General features: G+C 42.4%; 2 protein-coding genes across 4 annotated transcripts; one reads left to right on the forward strand and one right to left on the reverse strand.

Moving 5' to 3' along the window:
• Positions 1–1,124: 1,124 nt before the first annotated feature.
• Positions 1,125–5,030, reverse strand: vgll4l (vestigial like 4 like). The gene is made up of 5 exons (XM_047590962.1): positions 4,816–5,030; positions 3,064–3,187; positions 2,707–2,956; positions 2,061–2,142; positions 1,125–1,931 (listed from the first exon to the last, which is right to left on the reverse strand). The coding sequence occupies exons 1-5, from the start codon at positions 4,880–4,882 to the stop codon at positions 1,630–1,632; spliced, it is 825 nt and encodes a 274-aa protein (XP_047446918.1). The 5' UTR covers positions 4,883–5,030; the 3' UTR covers positions 1,125–1,629.
• A 2,237-nt stretch (positions 5,031–7,267) lies between these two features.
• Positions 7,268–17,850, forward strand: syn1 (synapsin I). 3 transcript variants are annotated; one of them, XM_047591798.1, is made up of 14 exons: positions 7,268–7,528; positions 7,821–8,293; positions 9,123–9,180; positions 10,204–10,295; positions 10,391–10,547; positions 10,641–10,730; positions 11,224–11,286; positions 11,373–11,515; positions 11,611–11,685; positions 11,776–11,878; positions 11,968–12,117; positions 13,076–13,145; positions 13,262–13,799; positions 14,680–17,850. In XM_047591798.1, exons 2-14 carry the CDS (start codon positions 7,923–7,925, stop codon positions 14,813–14,815), a joined length of 2,046 nt encoding a protein of 681 aa, XP_047447754.1. In that variant the 5' UTR covers positions 7,268–7,528; positions 7,821–7,922; the 3' UTR covers positions 14,816–17,850. The 3 variants fall into 3 exon arrangements, with proteins under 3 accessions (XP_047447754.1, XP_047447753.1, XP_047447755.1); XM_047591797.1 differs by having other exon boundaries at positions 7,270–7,528; positions 7,858–8,293; XM_047591799.1 differs by having other exon boundaries at positions 7,270–7,528; positions 7,858–8,293; positions 14,718–17,850.
• Positions 17,851–23,256: the final 5,406 nt, after the last annotated feature.

A 23,256-nucleotide genomic window follows, 5' to 3' on the forward strand; every position in this document is an offset into this window, starting at 1 on the left:
CCCGGTGGCAAGTTCAATATTATCTCGTCACTTTCTACAGGTCTCTATGTCAAAGGTGAGCTCCCATTCAACAACAGGTTTGTGTGCTTTGTTTTTTTAGCTGTTTGCGCGGCACATCTTGCAACATGAGACTATTTATCTGTGACAATGTCGGCCCACTAAGGTCTACCTTAGGGCCTGTAGGTGGCGTCAGTGTCCCTGTGCACATTTAACTGGCTGTTGACTTCATGCCTTGTTGAAACACCAGTTTATGACTTAATGAGGAAAAGTAATAATCAGCAGATTGTACACTATTTGTCCTTCCACGTAGTGTGTGGACACACTGTGTCATATGTGTGGTGTTAATATGTGTCCAGTGGATCTTAACATTTGGTTATGTGCAAATGTTTAAAGTCAAGCCAAGAATGTATTATCATTTATCATCATTTATCATTTTTATTTAAAGACACCTTCAGTTCATACTTTTCTTCTCACCATTTACAGCTTTCTTTCTTCAACTTGTCACAACAGCCAAGTTAATCCTCCCTTTTTAAAATTGTCCAGCTCTGTAATTTCAAAGGCGGAAGCTTTGTAATTAATTTTTTTTGTGTGTGTGTGTTGACTATCACATTTAAAATTAGACAAGATGGAACATGCAAATATGTAACCGAAGAGCGTGGCTGGTTCTCATGCTCAGGCCTATGTTAGCCCAACCCTTCCTTCCCCTCTTCCCTCCCTCCTATCCCTTGCCAAACAGGATCTGTAGGATCTTACGGAGTCATTTTCTCAGGAGACAGGAATGTCAGAACACAAGGCCTGGAGCCTGCTGGGACATGCTCCCTAAGCGCTCTGTAACTTACAGGAAAAAGTCCGCAATGAGTGTCTCATGCAGCCATTTAATTTCCAGTGAGTGTGTGGCAACAACTTTCTGAGTAAAGTGTGCGCCGGACGTGTTGTAGACGCACATTGACTCACAAGCGAAATGAGTTGTCTGGTTTACCACCCTGCCTGCTTTTTTACACGGTGCCCTTGGGTTCACGACCTTCCTTTTGTTGCTCAATTTTTTTTTCTAGTGCTGTTCACAGACATGCCCTGTTAAACTTTGCAAACGAGCTTTACAAATAAACACATGAAAAAATGTAAAGTGATTTTTAAGATTTTTATTTTTCCCGTAGTCTTTTCAAAAGTCTGTCGTGTGTACTGCGTAAAGGCATAATATACAGCAGATAAGTTAGTCATATAGACTATAAGGAACCCATTTGCATCAGAATATAAATACAATACAATCAAATTGTGGCATTCAGCCGCTTTATGAGAATGACACAAAATTAAAGAAATGTAAAGGATTATCTGGCTGAATTTTTCAACCATCCCACATCACCATCTACAGTATCTCAGGCTTTCAGATGCTATCAACAAGCAGAGGATAGAAATGTAGCAAAACAGGGATTAATGCTACATCGGTCTGCGTCACTGTGTATTTAGGCTGGACACACAGAGGTCCAAAGTGACAGCACTCCCGCATCTGTTAGATCACTCTCTCAGCACTAGCGCTGACATTTCCATTGCATGGACAAGCAGAGCTGTTCGCAGTGAAATGTTAAAAGTCACAAAGTCCGGTTCGCACCGGGATCCAAGGTCAACTCCGCTTTAATTGACGCACCAGCGGCCAGAAGTCGGCGATGAGCTGCTGGCGGACTCTTTGTGGCTCTGGTGTGGGCTGTGGCTGTAGGTGGGGGAGTGGGTAACACTTGGACTGCTGGGGGGTGTGGAAGAACAGGAGGACGACTTGGGCCTAATCTGCAGCCACTTGTCTCCCAAAGCCTTGGCAAAGTGGTCGTCAACGGACAAGCTGATGGAGAGCTGCTGGGAGCGAGCCTTTTGGTAGTTCACTCCGAGGCTCCTCTGGAAATGCTCCTCAAGGACACGGTCGTAGTTGCACTTGGAAATCACTGAAACAGGAAGGATGGATGACAAATGTCAAATACACACCTGAGTGAGTCAGTGAACGCGTGCGGTTATCTACACTATGAAGCGTGTGACAACAAGGGAGGGACCGTTGAAAAGAGTGTGAGACTGACCCGGTGAGTGGCTTCTGTGGAGCTCAGGTCTGCTGGAGGGAGTTCTTAACGAGGACACACGAGTGATCACAGATGGACGCACCTGGAGAAAAGACAACAGATAAATGGGTCATTCATTTAGATTAAGGGCTCATAGAAATTGGAACCCGCTTTGTGTTTCCCTTTCATTACACTGGAAGTGTATACTAAACCTGACTGTGCACTCCATCTACACTACAACAATAACTGTGTATACAAAAAAAAACAAAATGATTTGAAACTGATTAAACTGGTTGGGTTTGCCCATGAAAGTCAGATCACTCCCATTGTGGTGGCATAAACAGGTCAAAGAGAAAGCAGTCTGTTCGGTCTTGTTGATGGCATTCCTCCCTCCATTGCTCACATTTTCTTCCTGAATCCGGCTGGATAGCATAGCTTGGGCAAGCTCGGGCCTGCGCGGGCTCTTGGAAGTGGAGTGCGTGTGCAGTTGGATTCGCTGAGTACAGGTGGGAGATGTACCACTGCTGTGGGTAGCCTAGAGCTATTCTAAGACTACAAAGGGACATGCAGACCTGCCATGTTCCCTAAGTTATGACTGCCCAGATATTCCATATCTTCCATGAAATCTCCTTGCTGAAGACTCAACCAACACAGTTTTTTTTCTCACCTGGGTTTGAGCGGTAGTCGTGCTTTTAGTCTTCTCCACTGTGCTTTCTGGGTCTTTCCTTGGTTTCTTGATGAGGGCGAGGGGTTCGTCCATGACTGGTGTGTAGTACACATTTGCGGGCAGGGGGCTGGTGGGGCTGGGTGTCGGACTCTGGGTAGACGTGGGACTCTGTCCGCCGCCGAACATCGCCGGTGCCGGCGCTGCCCTCTGTACCACTTTATTACCGCTTCTGCTTATTGCCCGTTCTCGCCTGAAACAATGAACGATCAGAATACGTGACACCTTTGTCAGAAAGAAGCATTTCATGTGTTTTTACACACTACATTAACGGAATCACAAATAAACCATTTCACCAACCTTTCCTCCAAAGTGAGGCCTCTCTCGTGGCTTCGCTTGCGTTTGACTGGATACACAGCCGGACCTCGGGCTCGGTCATTTGTCATATGTCTGAATCTGTCCTCGCTTCTGAGGTGGGGCTGACCTACAAAAACAAAAATAAAGTGCAGAATTAGTTTAGGCACTAGAGCTTTAAAAAAAAAAAACGTGCCAAACCAAATATGGTTTGACAATAGTTAACTGACCAAAACACTGCAAGTGACCGTACACTGGTGCAGTTGGTTTTAATTGGTGTGTGGCACTCATTGATGAGTAACTGCTTGTTTTGATCCATGACATCAACCTGCATGACTGCTATTCGTGGGAAAACGTTTTTTTTTTTTTGTGTCACCGTTAATCATAAACTCCGTTAAGCTGTAAAACTCGATCTACCTGATCAGCGAGGTTACAACAGTATACAGCTGATTCAATACTAACGGTAAATGTTGTTTTTCTGCTTAATGTTGGCATACTGCCCTGTCACACGCTCAGAAAGGTCCAATCAACAATATAGGTGAGGATGGAGCGCCAAATGTCAAACTGACTCTTGTTACGCTGATTTGGGCGGCACCCGTGTGTCAAAAGGCCACCATGTTGAACACAGGCATATACACGTATTAGATTTTTGCAATTACACAAGTTGAAACACATCAAAAAGCAACCAATGATGTCAGTGATGTGTTGAATAAGAGGGGCATGGAGTGCACCCCACCTCACAAGATAACTTATTGGTGTTTTTTTTTTTTTTTAGAAAAAAGAAAGTTTGTCATTGTCTATATTTGAATTAAAGCAGCATCAGGAATATGTCCCAAATACATCTGCAGCCATGTCCTCAAGTGTCATGAATACAGTCCAAACGCCAGCAGTGTGTAATGGGAGCATAATTACAGTGATCCATTGTTTGACTGTATGCGCTGTTAACACTTGGAAATGGGACGGCCGGCACAGTCTATTCAACTGTATTCAAATCAGCCCTTCAGAAAACGTCTGCAGCCTCACTGAACTGAAACAACAGTGGATTGTTTGTTTTGCATTCCAAGACAAACACAATAATGTGAAAAGTCTTTTCGCACCCAATCTGCTCACTCCAGTTCACATTTCCTCCCAGCCTAAACACTCCAACACCTATGAGCTCCTCGTTCACACACAGTGCTATTGTGGAGGGGGGCAGGTATAACCACACCTATGCTGATTTTCTAATGCCTCGGGCATGGATATTTCTTCCTTATTAGCAGAGGGAATACGCCGTCTGACCTTCTGCTTTGCTGCGTGTGATCAAACTTTAATGATAACCAAAAGAAAGGCACAGTTTATAGAGCTTCAGCTCAGGGCTGAGGACCTGTAATGTCCGTATTAATCAATCAGTATTAACATGGAGTCATTTAGTCTTCTTTAAGAAGAGTTCCTACATCTATAATAAAGCTAAACACATATCCAAAGTATGTTTTAAAGGTTCCTCTAAGACTGTATCTCCCATTGGATTTTCATTAAATCTGTTCTTTCTTCTGGTACTTTATTTACTTAAATGTCATGGTCCGAACAAAGCTAAACACTGCTGTAATGAACACAGATGTTGAAATAAAGTTGTGACATCAGACAGAATACATATAAGTGTACGTCACTTAAATGTTTAGCTTATTTATGACATAGAAGTAAATGCACATGTCAGTGTAATGCAAGCAAATGTGAGCAGGCAAAGTGACGGGATAAAAGAGAAGCGCGAGCCCTACTTACCCTCTAAAATGTAGACCTTGAATCCACTGCTCATCCGAGTAATGTATTGGAAGTTAGCCACAGCCATGGCTCCTGGTCTTTATCTGAGCGGATCCAAAAACAGAGGAACACCTTGACTGCTGGAGGTTACAGGACACAATGTGCCTCAGTTATAGATTGTATTGGAAAAGGTAATGAGATGCTTGCTCTGAGCTCAGGCAGGTAAAGTATCAGGTGAGTGCAGATAGGCACAGTGGCTTCCCTGTGACTCATTCCCTGCTTTCTGGTTGGCTGATTGGCCTCGGCCAATGGAAAGCCCCCGTTCACTCCGTGTTGTTGTATTGTAGGTGGAATGTGCTCACAGGTAGGCCTGTCTCAAGTAGAAAGTGAAGTTGCTAAATGTCACAGTGCTGCGCAATTCACATCGATTAGCTTTTGCTTTATCCAACAACAGCAGTTTATTTTGTAGACAAGAGACAGGGAAGCAAAGATTTTTTTTTTCACACGGATCTTTTTGAGGTTTTTTTTTTTCCCCAAAGTGTGCCTGAGGGCAAAGTGTGTGTCTTTTGTTTCCGTCCATGGAGTCAGCACCTGTCCCACCCCTCCTCCCTTCCCCCTAATCTGCAATCTCACCAAACTGCATTTTTCTGAGTGCTTAGCCCACCGAGGCTCCAGTCATTCCACTGACCTGCCCATACACGCATGCAGCTGCACTCTGAGCCTGCCTCGCCAGTAATCCAAAGGCTTTTGTTGATGGCCAGACAAAGGCTCCTAAGTCCCGAAAATGCCGCTGCCATGAGAACAATCTCTTCTGAGCATACTGAGGGGTTTGGCTGCACGTTGAATGTCTTCGGAGGCCACACACTCTGATACTGTCCCTGCTGAAGAAAAAGACAAAACATTAAGAGTAGTTAATATGTTTTGAGAGTGTTTGCACATCGGTGTTAAAAACAGTGAAAAATATCTTTTGTGTCTACTTGTTTTGGGCTCATGTGTCATTTATTTAATCACACTGTTGAATATAACAGGTTGACAGCAATGACTGGAATAGTTTATACATAATAATCTTGCTGTCAATACAAAATGAAACATTTCAGGTTGGGTTTAAACTAAGCTCAACACTGCCCCCTTACGCCATACACATTAATAACATGGCATTCATTCCTATCCCTGTACATTTTGCATAATAAAGGACAGAAATGCAAACACGTTTACAATACACATCTGGCAAAACCAGTTTGCTGAGCGTTAAATGCCATGCAGTGTTAACATTTTAAAATGCAAAGAATCTGGTTAGAAAATGCAGGGAATCTGCAAGTGGTCAATCGTGTTGAGGTTTTGTCCTCATTTAGCACCTCACACAGATAAGAAAGAGCTTCCCTCATTGTTATATATCAGTATATAGCAAATAACAACAGATAAACAGGTACATTTTAATTCATCTCAAGCTAAAAAAAAGAAAATGGTTGTCATTGACCAACAAAAAATAGCCTAGTTCATCATTCAAGTTACCACAACTTAATTTTAATATTGCTGCTATATATATATATATATATAATTTTATTTTCTATACATCTGTATATCTTAAACAATTTATTCTTATTCTTTTAGAAGACTTAAGTGTTTCATGCATACATTTATGTAAGCAGGGAGCTGATCTAATAATTAATTAAGCTACATGTGATTCCTGAAAATTATCAGATAAAAAGGCTGACATTAAATGAAACATAGGCCACATACGCTCACATTATTTATTATTACAATGATAATAATCATGATATTATCTGTGTAAGTCAGTAAATGGTTAATTTTATCTTTCTTAAATATATATATATATATATACTCAATTAGACACTCAATTACTATCACACAATGCAGTTTCCATAGTACAGGCCTGAGCTCCCAGGGGGGTCTGTGCTCATCCTTGTCTCTTGTTATCACCAACAGATGGCGCATGTCTCACAGACCTGTATTGACCGGTGGAAATCAAAAGTCACACTCAAGTGACAGAGGGAGCAACTGTGCCACTGCTGTTACATTGCACTCAGCAGGGCGCTGGCGCCATCAACACCCGTATGTATCCCGTGGAGTCAACAGCAGGCTCGTATCCGACAGAGAGCGACGCCCCTGCCACTCCGCTCTCATCAGCACCACCCTCGTACCCCACCACAGGACTGCGTCAAGGCAGACAAGGACAGCCAGAACAAGACAGGAAGTCCAAAAACGCCCCTTTTAGTAGGATTCTACAAAATAGCACAGCAGTTGTATCTGAATGCTTTTCACTGGTTGCAAAAATGATTGAATTATGACCCCGTGAATTGTCATCTGATTCACTGGCCAGATAATATCATGATTTAGAAGCTGGAACCAGAAAACTTTTGAGATTTTGGTATTACGTGCTGAGATACAAAATTTTATTTTGAAAGCATTCCCCGGAAGTCAGAGTCCTGACACTGGCCACCTTGACAGCGGTCCAGCCTCGCAGGATCTTTCCCTCCGGATGACTGGGAGTGACGCAGGGCAGACGGAAAAAACTGGGGCTTGAGGGGAAGGACGGCGGTGATGCAGGAAGGACAGTAGCTTTATTTATTTCACAGGTTAAAGCCCGATGCACGAGCTGCCTGCCAGCACGGAGGACACGAGAGTCACCTGCATGCAGGCATCCCTGTAAAGAGATAATAGCTAATAACCATCAACTCATCGTTGGGGCGGATCAGTTTGGATACACTCCCAGGTAGGCTCCATCAAGCCTTGTTATGGATGTTACTACGGGCTGGTTTGATATGTGGCTTCATTAACCGAATCAATCGGGTATGAATAGCCCAGTGAATTATTGATTTCGTTTGAATTAGTCTGTAGTATCATTATCAAAATGTGGCGATATGATTTCGTGCACCTAAAGCCAGTTCTTTGTCACGATTTCTTACTAACGTTAAAATACCTTTAAATGTCTTTCTAATTAGTAGCTAATACCGGGCTTGTGTTTCTTTATGTAACACATATCTCTGTTTCTGCTCATGGGAAAGTGGCCTAGTCATTCATTTTTTCTCACTGATCACCAAGTTGTAAGCCGCATCCAGTGGGAGGATTTTTGGACCCCTACTCCGTCGTGTCGGTAAACCTCCATCATGAACTACCTGCGTCGACGACTCTCGGACAGCAATTTCATGTCCAATCTCCCCAATGGCTACATGACTGACCTCCAACGCCCCGACCCACCGCAGCAAAGCCCCGCAGTGTCACCCGGGCCGTCGGAGAGGCGCCAGTCCACCAGCCAGCAGCAGTCTGGAGGTGGTGGTGGAGGAGGAGGTGTAGGAATAGGAGTAGTGGGAGGAGGAGGCGGAGGTGGTGGAGGCTCCGGCTTCTTCTCGTCCATATCCAATGCTGTCAAACAGACCACGGCTGCTGCGGCTGCGACCTTATCCGAGGCGGCGGACCGGGCCGGAGTCTCCAGCAATGCCAAGATCCTCCTGGTGATCGATGACCAGCAGACCGACTGGTAAGATCAGTGCGCACTGGGCAGCTCCTCGGTGACTCGTCTAGACGAGGAATGTGTGCCAAACCGTGGGTTGCGGTGGCCTGGCATCTAGAAGGTCATACGATTCATCTGAGAGGTAGCCCTGCATCACGTGAAAGCGCCCGTGGGCTTCTTGCTCGTGCCAGCAACACCTTGCAGATGCGCGTGTGCGCTGGTAGTGGCATGGCACAGGCGCAACACACACGGAAGGCAGAGAAGCCATTTTTATTTGGCGATCAGTGCTGCATTCTGGTTGCATTCTGCCGTCAAAACGCTTGTAAAATATCACACTGCACTATATGGCCGGCGCACCACGGTGATGCAGGGATTTTTAGATTCAGTGGTTCGGAGGAAAAACTGTGCACAAGAGAAATGCTCTCACCAGGCTTGATATGCATCTGCACTGGTGCACACGATGCATCATTATTAGAGCTTTGCACACAAGTGACAGGTGATGCGACACTGTAGTCTTACTAAAGATGACGCTCTGTAGGTGCTAATAGGAAATATTCCATTATCACATCATAACTCGGGATTGATATTTATATTGGCTGACGCTGCCCAATCCCAATTCACTGCAGGTAGTTATCACATTATGCAGTATTGTGTGTGTGTGTGTGTGTGTGAAAAGGGGGATTTTGTTACATCAGTGTCAGCTTTTTTGTGTGTTTTCAGCGGCTTATTTTTTTAAATGCTCTGCTGGTGTTGGGGGAAATGTCAGCTGTCAGTTACAAGGGAAAGTGCATCTAAATCATACACATCTTTGTTTTTGGAAACAACAGTTGGATTTAACTTCTTGTTTCACATTCAGGGTGAAGGTCTTCAGAGGAAGGAAGGTCCATGGTGAATTTGACATCAAGGTAGAACAGGTAGGTTGTCCGGTTAAACTCCTTCATAGAAAAATAGAAAACTTGCAAAATAAAGATAACAGAGGTTTATATGGTTGGGAAAAAAAAAAAAAACAGCCAAGCTCAACTGGGCACTGAGACCAGATGGTAACTTCGGTTGGACAAATGTTACATCGTTTTCTCTGAAGACTTTGTGTTGACTAGTCCGGAGACATATAACACCATCCCTGCCTCTGATCTATTTTTGTCAAATGAAGAAATACTTGTGGTGTATGGTTTGGTTTTCTGCAGATTAAAGCATTGCCTTTGATTGCATTTATCACTCGTCACCATTCTCACAGAAAAATCATAAGCAGTGTTCAACAAAGGCCTTTAGAATGATGATTGTCCCAGGATCCAGTTCACTATTTATTATTGCCAGGATGTGGGATCGCTGTATTCATTTCCACACGGAAGCTCTCTCTGACTTCTCATTAATAGAAAAAATATTTATTTTGGCATTTCCAAAGCAAATGCTTTACAATCTAATACTGATTTATCAGTCATTGCAACTGAACAATAACCGTCTTTGTAAATGTGAATACAAATTATATCCAGTTATACAGATTTGGTCAGTCGCTATTCATGGTGCAATCTACTATTCAGGAATTCAGGAGCTCCCAGATGCTTTAGAATCCTTTTCTCTGCCTCTGGCATTTTCCTTTTGTGTTATTTTTGTCCCTCTACTTTTTGCTGCAATGACATTTCTATTATTTGCATTGAAGCCTCTTATCAGTAAGGACACACTCCAAGCAGAGTCTCATATTTGAATGTTTTTGGAAAACAAGAAAAAACCACAACTTTTAGCAAGCACATATTGGGATATTTTTATTGATATTGTAACAGTTATTCAAAAAGTGACTTGGGCAATTATGCTATTAGGCTAACGATATCTTGAGATTGTACCCAATTCTGTCTGGCTGATGTAGAAATAGCCATTCCTGCCCTGATTAGGATAATTTTTTATGGCGTTTTTAGGGACTGACCTTGCTATTGTCCTTTCAGGCAGAGTTCTCTGAAATCAACCTGGTGGCTAATTCCACAGGCACTTACAACGTGGACATTGATGCGATTAGGAATGGACATAAGGTTACAAAGTAAGTATTGTGCTAAATATTTCCAGTAAAGAACACGTTCTGATCAGTTTGTCTTTCAGTGCAGTTTAACACCTTGCTCGTGTCCTCTTCACTAGGTCCCTTAAGCCAGACTTTGTGCTGATTAGACAGCATGCGTTCAGCATGGACAAGAACGGAGACCACCGGAACATGGTGATCGGATTGCAGTATGCTGGACTGCCAAGTGTCAACTCTTTGCACTCTGTCTACAATTTCTGTGACAAACCATGGGTGGCAAGTGGAAATCTTTTGTTCAGTTAAAGACTTCACTGAATTAGGCTGCACAGACATATGAATCAACATTTTAAACATTCATGTCTGCTTCAGTTTGCTCAGATGTCTAGACTTCACAAGCAACTGGGCCCGGAGGAGTTCCCACTAATTGAGCAGGTTTACTATCCAAACCACAAGGAAATGGTGAGTTCACAGCCCTCCAGCTACACCCGTGCTGATGGGAATGTCTCGATGCTAAGCAACCCTTAGACAGTTTGACATGCTGAGCTCAACCCTCTTAATGGGTCACATGTTAGAAGGGTAATTTACCTCCATGTCAATAATCCATCGTATGCTGCAGCTGAGACCACTCAAATTATCTGAGAAGGGTGTTCTTGTGTTTTTTTTTTCATTACTGGTGGACGCCTTTTGATTACTGGCGTGCCAAGTCAGCGTCAGTTCATTTAGACTGAGACCGTTGCTGCAGAGCCGCCGTTTACACCCCCGCGGTCACAGGCTGACAGAACTAGGCTGGCTTTCAAGTCATCAATATGAATCGGAATTTCTGCAGAAATGGAGGAAGGCTGCACTGATTTTAGTCTGTATGATTGAAAACTGATGAAACAATTGGTTTTGTAATCACAAGAGTACCATGATGGATTACACTGATAAGAGATCTGATGATGTTCTTCTACAGATTACTTCTCCTCGATTCCCCGTGGTGGTAAAGATGGGTCATGCTCACTCAGGAATGGGGAAGGTAGAGAGTCCTCCAAGTATTCTCACTCAGAAATGAACACCTTATTTCTTGGACTCGTATATCTCATCATGTGTATATTTTGACAGGTGAAAGTGGACAACCAATATGATTTCCAAGATATCGCTAGTGTGGTGGCACTGACCAAGACTTATGCCACCTCTGAGCCCTTTATTGACGCAAAGTATGACGTCCGCATCCAGAAGATCGGCAACAATTACAAGGCTTACATGTGAGTGAAGTTACCACGAATACCAAAACTACTGCTATCAAAGGGTCGGCAAGTGGTAATGGTGAACGAAAGTCAAATTTTATCCTGATTTGCAGGAGAACATCTATTTCCGGCAACTGGAAAACTAACACTGGCTCATCTATGCTTGAGCAGGTGGCCATGTCAGACAAGTAAGAGCACATAACCGCAAGCCGAATGAAATTGTAAATCACATGACGCCTCGGCGTGTAATAATATCTCTGTTTGACATGTCATTGCAGGTACAGAATGTGGGTAGATTCTTGTGCAGACATTTTCGGAGGGTTGGATATCTGTGCCGTGGAGGCTCTGCATGGTAAAGACGGCAGGGACTACATCATAGAGGTAATAAAAACAGTGCACGTACAGTATACCAATATGTGCCGGTTGTCAAAAAGGGAATGAAGAAACTTCACCATGTTGCTGTGTTTTAGGTTGACGACTGCTCAATGCCACTGATCGGGGACCAGCAGGATGAGGATCGTGTTCAGATTGCAGAACTTGTGGTTTCTAAGATGAACCAGTCGGTTCCACGCACTTCCAGCCCTTCCACAGCCCGCGCCACAGCAGCCCAGCCAGCACAGGTGTTTAAAACGCAGGCACGCTGCGCGTACTCCAGTAACCACTGACCTTTCGTCATGTTCCCACTTTTATTAGGAATATAAACTATGTCAAGCCAGATATAATATTTTATTTTAGGTGCACCTCTTTCTTGAATAATTGGACTAGTTGGGCATAAACCGCACATGCCTTCGAGTCAGCAGTTGGTGTAATGAGTGCAGTACTCGTGGTTCACTTTGTGTGGAATAGAGCGATGATTCCAGCTTTAGTGCGCTGACCAAACTTGAGGGAAATTGAAAGCATTTTAAAGGCCATAGAGATGTAAAACACTGCAGTTCTCGTAATTAACGACTGAGAGTGAGACAGGTACAAATGAACAGGAATGCTTTAAGCACACTCACACTGTGCAATGGCAGCCATTAAAATGTAAACAGTTTGTGTCTGAGTGGAATAGATGTTCGCAGTATTTGTTTTATTTCTGGTAGAGAGAAGTAATGTGATGCATTGTAATGCAAATAGCGTAACTGCTGGGTAGTGGCTAGTTGAAACAATAACATACCCTGCTTGTTTAAAACATAGCAAAACTAACGTCCCCCGTCTGATGAGCAAAAATAGGGAAACATCTGCATCCATCTCCTGGCTTTTCTCTCTCCATTATCGGATCTTTTCCTCCTTGGTTATATTAAGGCCATCGCACTTTTTTGGATTTCAGCTGTTAAATTTACCCAGGGTTGCGTTAATCTCCTTTTTTCCCTTTTATAAAGCCAGAGATGTGTGTACTAAACAATTGTCATCGTCGTAGAATTCGTTGGTATCATTCTCTAAAAGTCTTGACACGTCGTGCCGCAGTTGTTTGCGTGGTTGTCTTTAAATGTCAGGTTGCCACTTTAAGTGGGAGTATTATTTTCTACGTTAGCTATTTTCCTTTCTTATTTTATAAAAGTTTAATTTCTGTCCCTTTAACTTGTGCATGCTTTGTAGAAAGCAGTGTCTCCTCAGCCCATCTCACAGCCCAGAGTACCACAGGCTCAACAGCGTCCCTCGCCTCAGGGTATGAACTGGATATTTTCCGCAATAAAAAAGTGAACTCACTGATAATATTTGTTACAGACAATAATATGATGAAACTTACTGGATTCCTTTGCTACTTTCGTTTTTATGTCACAGGTGGTCCCCAGCAAAGCCCCCCATCTCAGCAGCGCCCACAACCTCAGGGCCAACCTCCTGCGCAGGCTCAGCAGCCTGGTGCCAGCCCCGCTGCTGGTGACCCCAGTACCCAGGCTAAGGCAACCCAAGGACCTGCGGCTCAACCACGGCCACCGGGTCCAGGTGCTTCTCAAGGCCAGAGACCTACTTCCGGGCAAGGCACTCCTCCACGTAGCCAGGGAGGCTCCCCTCAAGCTCAGAGGCAACAGTCTGTAACGCAGCAGCAGAAAGCGTCAGCAGCAGGCCCCGGCCAGAAACCTCCGGGTGGACAACCGCAGCAGCAGAGGCCCACTCAGCCCCCTAGGCAGCAGTCACAGGGGGGGGCGCAGCAACAGAGAGCTCCTGGCCAGCAGGGCCGTCCCGGAGCGGCCACCACCCAGCAGCCGCGACCCGCCGCTCAAGGCCAGGGGGGCCCGGGAGGACGACCCCCTCTGCAGCAGAAGCCGCAGCCCCCACAGAAGCCCAGTCAAGATAGCCTGAGTGGCTCCCCACAACTAAAGTAAGTAGCTGCGTTTGATTTATGATTTGTCTCATCTCATTTTTCATAAAGAGAACCTTACGGCTAAAAAAAAATAAAATATCCCTTCTTAATTTTTGCTCCTGTGAAATATGCATGCCACAAGGGAAATCTCTTTATTGATAAATGATCCACCTGAATGTGCATGGTTTATTGATTCTTAAATTTTTTTTCAGCCCCTCAGCGGCACTTTCACAAAACATAACATTTCAGTTTCTCTGGAGAAGTTGTGATACATTAAAACAACAAGCAGAGGCTGTTATGTATCTTTCGGCCTCAATTAACGCTCTGGACCCAGGTGACCAAATTCTTTAATTATGACTTTTTATCTCAGCAGTGGGGATGGACAGAAAATGTCCACATCTTGATGTAGTTGATCACTGTAAGTGACTGATCACTATGAGTGGTAAACACGTAGTGAACACGGATCGTAACTATAATGAATTTAATCAGAAATTTATGTAATCACATTGGCTCCAGCCATGGTGGTTAACTAGTGATAGTAGCACCTTTTAAAATCTTTTAAAAACCTTATGTCCATAGCAATTAACTTCAATGAACTAGTGACATGAACACTCTTGACATGAATCCCAGCCAAAAAAAAACAAAAAACACATGCATCACTATGCATCCAGAAAAGGCATTCACTATTCATATCATATCAACGCTAACTTGAAATGATAAGGTGATAGTGAATGACCTCAGGGAACGAATGCGCTTTTATCATCTTTTACTGAGCCTTTCCTCTCCTCTCTCTCTGTTCCTCTGCCTTGCCGAGCTCCGGTCTTTTCATTCCATGGGTTTGCTGCATGACTTTAATAGCCTCTCCCTCTCCTCTATTGCCATTTTCCTCTCTTTATAGCAAGTCCCAGTCTCTTACCAATACCTTCAACATTCCAGAAACCCCAGCGCCGCGAGCCAGCCTTAGCCAGGACGAGGTGAAGGCTGAAACCATACGCAATCTACGCAAATCTTTTGCCAGTCTCTTCTCAGACTGAGACGGCATAAGTCCCCTCTTCCCTCCTCCTCCTCCTCCTCCTCCTCCTCCTCCTACTGACAGAAAACAAGGACAGGCAAAGTGAAGGAAAGATCCCTTCTACCCCCCCTCCCCAACACACACCAACGAACAAGGACCAACAGGACACCATCTCCAATTCACGTACATTGAGCCTGATGTGAAAATGTACGCACTTGACACCCACTGCCTAAACAGTTAAAACGAACGAAAAGTAGAATGATGTTAGGCACAGATGTCTGAAACATTCCTTTGCCTTGCCTCAAGCTTAAGCAAGTCATCCACACAAACTGTCGAAAGCCTGTATATGCATGAACACACTTACACACAAATAAGCAGCTGAACAACACAACACTGCTCCCACTTGTTTGTTGGTGCCGTAACGTCATTGTGGTCTTTATGTTTCAATAAATTAAGGCGCTGTACAAAAGTTATGTGGATCGAGAGGACTGCAGAATCTTAGATTTTCACCCTGCCTAGTGTTATTGCACCCTGTTAGCTCATGTTGTATATTTTTAAAATGTGCTACGTGACAGCTACTCTCCGTGCTTGAATGAAGAGATAAATAATAAATCATCTGTTTGCCACAGCAGGGAACAATGAACAGCAACAAGCAGGCGTGACGCCGCAAAAGACAAAAAGTCTCTTTTTCTGAGCTCCATGTCACAAATACAACAACTTTTACAAAATACAAATTCTCAAGCGGAAATATGGGTTAAGATACAGTAAAAGACCACTCCCCCTTCAGCAGAAATAACCCCTCCCTCCTTGTAGTTTTTGTACAGTGCCCACTTTTCACTACAGCTGCACACATAGGATGTCCCGTGTTAGCAAACTCTAGATCAGTTCGAGCCGTTGACTGCTCATAGTGATGTCTTAGCTGCATGTCAATAGGAGGCAATGGTTGCATTTTCCAACCCCTGACTTTGGCGCTTGTAACTGTGTTGTCACATGTAGTTGAATTAGTTAGTAACGTAGCCTAGTTGGTGTCGTGAGTATGTCGTGGCCCCTCACTCTTCCTCCCATCCTTTGTCGCACAAGAACGAAAGCCCAAAGGCTCTCCACCTTAAAAGCATGCCTTACACAGACAAGAGCGTCAAATCAAATGGAGCTGTCTCAGGGATGTCCAGTTGATTGTGACACTTGTGTGTGGGTGAGGGTCTTCCATTGCAGTCTTATCGTGGTTGTTTACAAAAGAGCGAAGGAAAAGCATGCATTTTGATGAGGTGGGATGTTTTATTGTTTCAAACGCATTTGCACACAGAGTATACTGCAAAATTATACTTGAATAACAATGACATGGACTGATGTACGAAGTCTACATTTTCAGGTTTTATTCATCTGCCACTCGACAAAGCGACAAGTCTCTGTTCCCTCCTCGGGGGGGGGGCGGCTGTGTCTGTGGCAGGTGGTGTACAGTAAGACACAGCACAGGCAGGGTTGGCTGTTCAGGTACAGTTAGCGAAAAGTGACAGTTTCATTTCATTGTCGCTTGACTTCAAAGCAACGTGACGAGAAAACCCCGTGACTGTAAAGGCAGCCGTTAGAGTTTAGCGGATGTACAGTAATATTTTCGGATTTAGCGGTAGGTGGGATTTGGGATTTTGCACTTCAACATGGAGCCTGTGTCGTGCAGCGCAGCAGAGCTTCTGCCTCCGTGTGTGCTTCTCGGTTTTCAACGGGTTCATTTACTGCGAGAAGAGGCCATGCTCCAAAGCATACTCAGCCAAGGAATGTATCATAATGAGGTTCATCTATACAATAAAGAAAGGAAAACATTGTAAAGAATGAAAATAAAAATGGGAATGTCAACGGTAAGATGCTCCTCTGCAGTAGATTTAACACTTACTGCCACCTTTTCTTTGCACTGATGAAGCGTTCTTTGGTCACTAGTCCAAGTTAAACAGTCATTTTTTTCCAGGCACTAAATACGTCTTCCAGATGGAGTGTATACAATTGTTGGTACAGTATGGCAATATCATGCTTTTTAGAGAAGACCCAATAGCCAAAAGTCTGACGAAGTCCTGGCCTCTCCCTCCCCCCTGCAGACTCTCTATGCTGCCTGTGTTTATCGGTCTATTTGTGTAGCCACAGTGACCCCTTGTGCTCAATGGTGCATTAACGTGTGAATGTTGTTCTGTAACTGGTCAAACCAAATAGATGTGCTGTACAGAGCTCTGAGTGATGCAGATTGTCGCCTCTTTCCCCCCTGCTGCTATTTGTGCTTGTTGATAACGCGTGTGTCTCTATTTATTTATTTTTTTAGCTTCCTTGAATTATTTTGTACTCGAATCATCTTCTTCTGTGAGGCACCACTATCTGGGCCTTTATGCATTCGCGAGCTGTATTTTTAAACTTTACAGCACTCAGTATGTAATATTCCGACTTAGCCCGCTGTCAGGATAATCAGTGAGAGCAGTAATTGTTACGCTGAGTGTGTAATTTATGAAAATGAGCTATCACATTAAGCATGGATGGTTAACTTTGAAAAATATCATTTTGTCAGTGGCCTCTGGGCCGTGCTGAGACACACCATTCGCCACGGCGCCTCCTGCAACAGGCGGGAAGAGCCGCGGCAGCAACGCATAGAAGTAGTTTTGTATTTATGTTTTTATTTTTAATATTCACAGAGCTTTCTTTCTTTTAAACGTTTACATTCTTCATGGTGGCTATATTTGACTGTGAATGTACCTCGTTTCCTCCCATGCAGCTAGTTCTGTTGTTTCCTCAATGCACTGTATAATCATTGTGAAAAGATGAAATCGTTGCAGATTCGAGTGATACCGATAGTCGGTCGATGCCTGCCAGATTTAAAAAAAGTACGTCATAAGTGTAAAATCAAAAAGCTGAGGTTTTTGCTAATCAAAAAATAAGTTACCGCATAATGTAAATCATGGTGGAATATTGAATTAAATGTAAAAAAAATATATATAGATGTTATATGCAATGTAGTTATATTATGTGAAATTGAGTATGTTATTAAAACATGCACATGTCTAATAAAGTCAATGACCATCAGAGGCTGTTTCATTTGTGACTGCTGACTGGATGTAGAATAGAAACCCTTCCAGGTATTCCAGGTTCAGGTTTTGCTTGATAATCTCTGTCCATCAGAGAGGAGTGAATCCTCCTCTCTTGCTCCTTCTGTTTTCTCTGCAGTATTTTAGTGTTTGGAGTTGGAGTTCAAAGAGGGTCTATAGCAGCTTGTAGCCGTACCAACTGTGAAGATGTGAAGTCTGAATAAATAAAATATAGCATCATATAGTAATACAACCACATCAAGAAATGTAAAATCTTTGACAGTCTTGTATAGACTGTTTTATCCTGGCGTGAATATACTTAAAGTATTGTGTGTGTAGTTGTAAGCTAGTCAGCTATTTACAAAGTCAAAAAGAACACTGGGTGAACACAGGTGTTTTATTTAAGTCCTTTTTGTTTCAGTTGAAACTCATAAAGCAATACATCAAACAAATTTTTTTTTCAAAAGCAGCTGAACTTTTTTTCATAGAACACTATAAAACATGACTGCCTCATTAAGTTATATGGAAGTTTTAGCTGGTTTTTAGGTTTTTATTTGTCTCAAACAAGCACAAACATCAAAGCAAACAGTAACTGAGACAAGGAAAAAATATAGATGGATATGAAATAAAATAAAATAAATGACACTTTGTAATTAAAGTGCTATGTTTAGAAGGGGCTGAAGGAAGCAGAGCTTATCTAGTTCAGTCCCCTCTAACATTGTCATATAACCTCCAGATCCATGAGAACGTACATTTTTTTAGTCTTTAAACATTCCCTTTCATTATGAGACAGCAACACCACAAAATTAAATCCTGTCAAAGAACACAGACACACACAGACACACACAAATATATATACACATACATACATACATTCACTTAGCTGTCCGATTTCTTAGAATGATTGTTTGTATTTACTTTTAAATTGTTTTAATGTAATGCAAAGTTTTATGTTTTCATCTAGTTTATTCCACAGTTTCACACCACAAAGAGAAATGCACATACTGAGAGCTGAATGGATGGTAGGCTGTTTAAAATGATGAATCCCTATTAAATTGTATTGTCCCTCTCTGACCGTGAACATCATTTGGAGGTTGCTGGGTAACAACTTGTTCTATGCTTTAAAGAAATTCAGACCCATTTAAACTGAACTGGGTCCCAAAACTGTAAGATACCAGATTTTAAGAACACAGGATTTGTATGAGCTAGGCGCCCAGCATGATGATTTGTAAAATGCAGATCTTTTGTAAAGTGCTTTTATATGTTTCTCCAAACTTGAACACAACAGGACAAATGTGGATCAATAAGAGCATAGTACAACATATGAAGTGATTTATGATCTAAGACGTGTTTAATTTCTACTAATTTCTATTTCTACTAATTTCTAAATACTTCTAGATACTTTCGAACACAAATATTTAATATGAGGTTTTCAGCAGAGCTTCTGATCAATTAAAACACCAAGAAACTTCATTTCTTGGTGTTTTTCCACTTCCAAACATACTTCTTGATTAATTTGACAATTTCCAAATATCATGAACTTAGCTTTGTTCAGGTTTAATGATAATTTATTTTCATCAAACCAGCAACCAGCATCAAACTTTAGTTTTAGCAATTAAATTTTGACCATTAATAACAGCTGCTGTAAATCTCCCCCGGACATAAAATATTTGTGTCATCTGCAAAAACTACTATTTTTAAAATGTTAGACACTTTCCATATATCACTGATATATTAGATAAATTGCTTAGGTCCCAAGATTAGTTCATATTAACTTAAAAATGTTTTGATATTGAACTGTTTTAATATCATCTTATCAAAAATTAAACTTGAAGCAATCCATTGACTGGACTTCATATAAGTTTTGACTATGTGGTCACTGTTCATTTGTCTTTAAGTACTGAGTTTAAAAAAGCAATGGGGAGGAGGAGGAGGCATGATATGATGCTTTTTTTAAATTAGACATAACTATTATTAGAAAATGGCAAAACCCCTAAAACAAGGCTCTACAAAGGCGGATTAAGCCATGGTATTACAACGTCAGCAAAAATATAAAGCTGTTAAAAGCTGTTTCCCCACTAGGAATGTATTTCAAAGGGGCTGTTTTTGGTGGATCAGATTTTAACGTCCTTCTCTCTGAACGGCTCATCACTTATCAATATACAGTATTTTAAAATAAATGTTGAATTTCTGAAAAAAATTAAAGGTGAATTGAATCTATCGGAAGTTTTGGTGAACTTTAAAACATTTCATTAGGGGTTAAAATTAGAAATAAATAAAAAAAAAGACATGAAAAACATTAGTGCTCTCACATTAGCTGCTTTAACTCATATTATCAAGTAGAAACCAGAAATGATCATAAGTCATAACTTTGAAAAGTTGATCTTTAAGTTTTAAGTTTTGCCGACTTGAAATGTACTTCAGTGTATTTCTAGCAGCAACCACACTAATGTGACCACAAGGTGGTGTGAGCCAACAGTCTTACACACAGAACTAACCATCACTTAGTTTAGACAGTACTACTTCAGTTATCATTAAAATACGAAGTCCATTCCTTTCAGACGACATCGTTGCAAGTTTTCAGGTTTTTCGTCTCGTACGTTTTTGACAGCCCACTGTGTAATGATGGCATTAGTTTGTCATTATTAGTAAAGCTGCAGAAAAAAGGCTTTTAGTGGAGTTAATCGGTGGGTTTTCATCTTCATTGATTTCTGAGGTTCAGTTTTTAATTACGCCGGCTGGAGTAACACACAAACACTTAATAAAAAAGAAAAACACACAAATACCATGAGTGCATAATCCTATTAATGAATTAATAGCAAATATTGATCGATGGCGCCTTGAACGGCGCACATCACAATTTAGCCTCGTCATTTCTCTGTGGAACAGTGGCCTGATTCATGGCGTCTGCAGAAAAGTGCACGCATTATGTTCCCTTATATTTTGGACGTTCATCAGGGCTTCAAGTCTGAATGCAGCAGCTGCAGATGAGAGAGGCCAATAGTATTATGTGCCACCCATTCAAAAGAATGGTGTGTCTCATTGCCTTGTCTTCAATCTTGAATCAGCGCTTGCATCCACGGCTGAAGCAAATGCATTGAAATGGAGATGTCTTACTGTCCCTCATCAGCTGTAAAATGACTCGCCCTGTCCAAATATTGTAGCTGCTAGATTTGATGCAGAGGATGAAAGGGTTCAATTTTAATCACCAAATGGATCAATTCCTTTTTCCCTTGAAAGTTTTCATTGCAGACAAAGGTGTCTGGAGTGCAAAATCCAATTTGCAGGCAGGATGTTATATAGCTGCTCCATCTTGAAAGGTCAGTGTGGTTTTTAAAGCTCGCTTAAATTTCTTATCTGGCTACCCAGTGAGCCATACTGTTCTCTGGTACAAATGCAGGTATGAATGCTCATTGGATCAAGAAAGGCATATTTTATTGTTTCGAATAACACTTTCCGAGGGTTGACTTTACCACCTTGGCAGAGGACAGAGTTCATTCACACGGAAACAACATAAATAGCTATTTTACGGCTGTGTAATCGCCTCCACACAACTTTCATGACTTTTCTGGTCACAAATAAAGGATTCAGAGACATCGCCAGCGATAATTTTGCTCTGTAACAGACAGAGAAGACGGGGGGGGAGGGGCCGTGATGACTTCTTCTCCGTGCCAGGATATTTCTAGAGCTGACCCATTTAAACAGCCTCGAGAAACAGCGAGCACAGGTGCATCTGGATGGCTCCAACCAGAACGTGTAATTACATACATTAAGACGCTATTTATTCACAAATTGAAGCAAGCGTCGAAACTGATTTGCACGTGTAATTTGATGGGCGGCTATGCTAACGAGGCGGAATCTGAATGGGAAGAACACCAGGCGTTGGGAGTCAAATAATTGATTTCAAATGAATAAATACATCACTTGTTCTCAATAACTGTTGAATGAAAAAAAATCGAATCGGTTTGCAGTTCGGATGTTTTATTCAATGCTCAGATGACAGTCTTTGAATGATAAACAGTGGCTGTTACCGCTATTATACATGGCCTACAGCCTTGCACAATTAGTGCAACCCAGTACTGCTTTGCATTGTGCTGCTTGTGGGATGGAGGGTGAATGATATCCATATTTAGAGGCCCTCATTGATTCTTCCTAGCCGAGGCACAAAAGATTTGTTGTCTGTCCAGTCTTGAATAGCGGGGCCTTAATGACAGTCCTGCATTATAAAACCTCGTGCTGACCTTAATCAGAGTTTAAAATTCTCATCAAACTCTGAGCTCCGCAGAGCAGCATGCTCCGAATGTAATAGAACTGCATTCCTTTGGTTGTTACATAACAATATCACGGTGACAATGCGCTACCACAAATAATTCACGTCGTCTGGAGCTCTCGGAAAGAAGCAGCACCCACGGAGAGGCCAATCTCCGCCGTCCAAATGTGTTTCCCCTTTAATAAACCTGCACACATGACTGAGTGATCCCTCTGCCAAAATAGCAGATGATGAAGGATGAGAGAGGAGCGTGTAATAAAGATTTAATTAAGTCCCGCCATGGGATGTCTTACTGCGACTCCAGAGACCAGGACAGTGGAGTTTGTGTTTGCTCAGTGCAGCTGTGAATAATATCTACACTATTCTTACTTTGACCTACATGTAGTGAGAGGAGGATCTGAGAGTATGCCCACACGAGTGCCGAGCTTTCGTCCTATCTCATCTTCACCGTGAGGCTGCCAGAGGGGGTCTCCTTATGGCCAACCTTATGCTGACTTTAAACTGACAATCCCAGATGGAGATAATCTGAAGCCCAGGAAGCGTCCGGGCCGTACGTGGCTGCAAAACTGAACAGCAGATACGAGGCAGCGCTGCTGAATCCCTCCGCCAGTGCACTTGCAGATTGTTGAAGGTTTACAAGCTTTTTTTTATTTATTTATTTTTTAATCACCCCTGCTCTCATCTCCATGACGTAGAATTTTTATGGTCTCCATGGAAGACTCCCATCAGCATTTCTTGCTTCTCTTTGAAATCAATTCAGTCTCTTTTGCTCCTACTCAGTGTGGGTTACCATGGATACCTCTCTCAAATGGTTTGGCTTGCACATGAATTTGTTTATAAGTGCTACTTGGAGTGAATTGGAATGTTCTTTTTTGTGCAGCTAAAATAAACACAATTCCCTAATTAAGCCCGAGAAAATGACATGTAATGGCTTCTTATTTTTATTGTATTCTATGGGTCTAAAATAAAAGCTGGATCAAGATTTCTTCAGGCTGTGATCTTGACATTTCTTTTTTTTTTTTTTCTAAATGGCCACAACTTTTACAACATGCAGAATCAGCAACCTGCAGTGCTTCTGGCAGCGCTACTCCCCCCTGGAAAAGCCTAACAATCCTTTCGCATATAATGTAGTCT

Source organism: Mugil cephalus, chromosome 8 (genome assembly GCF_022458985.1).
Source record: "Mugil cephalus isolate CIBA_MC_2020 chromosome 8, CIBA_Mcephalus_1.1, whole genome shotgun sequence".
In the NCBI taxonomy this organism is placed as follows: Eukaryota; Metazoa; Chordata; class Actinopteri; order Mugiliformes; family Mugilidae; genus Mugil; species Mugil cephalus.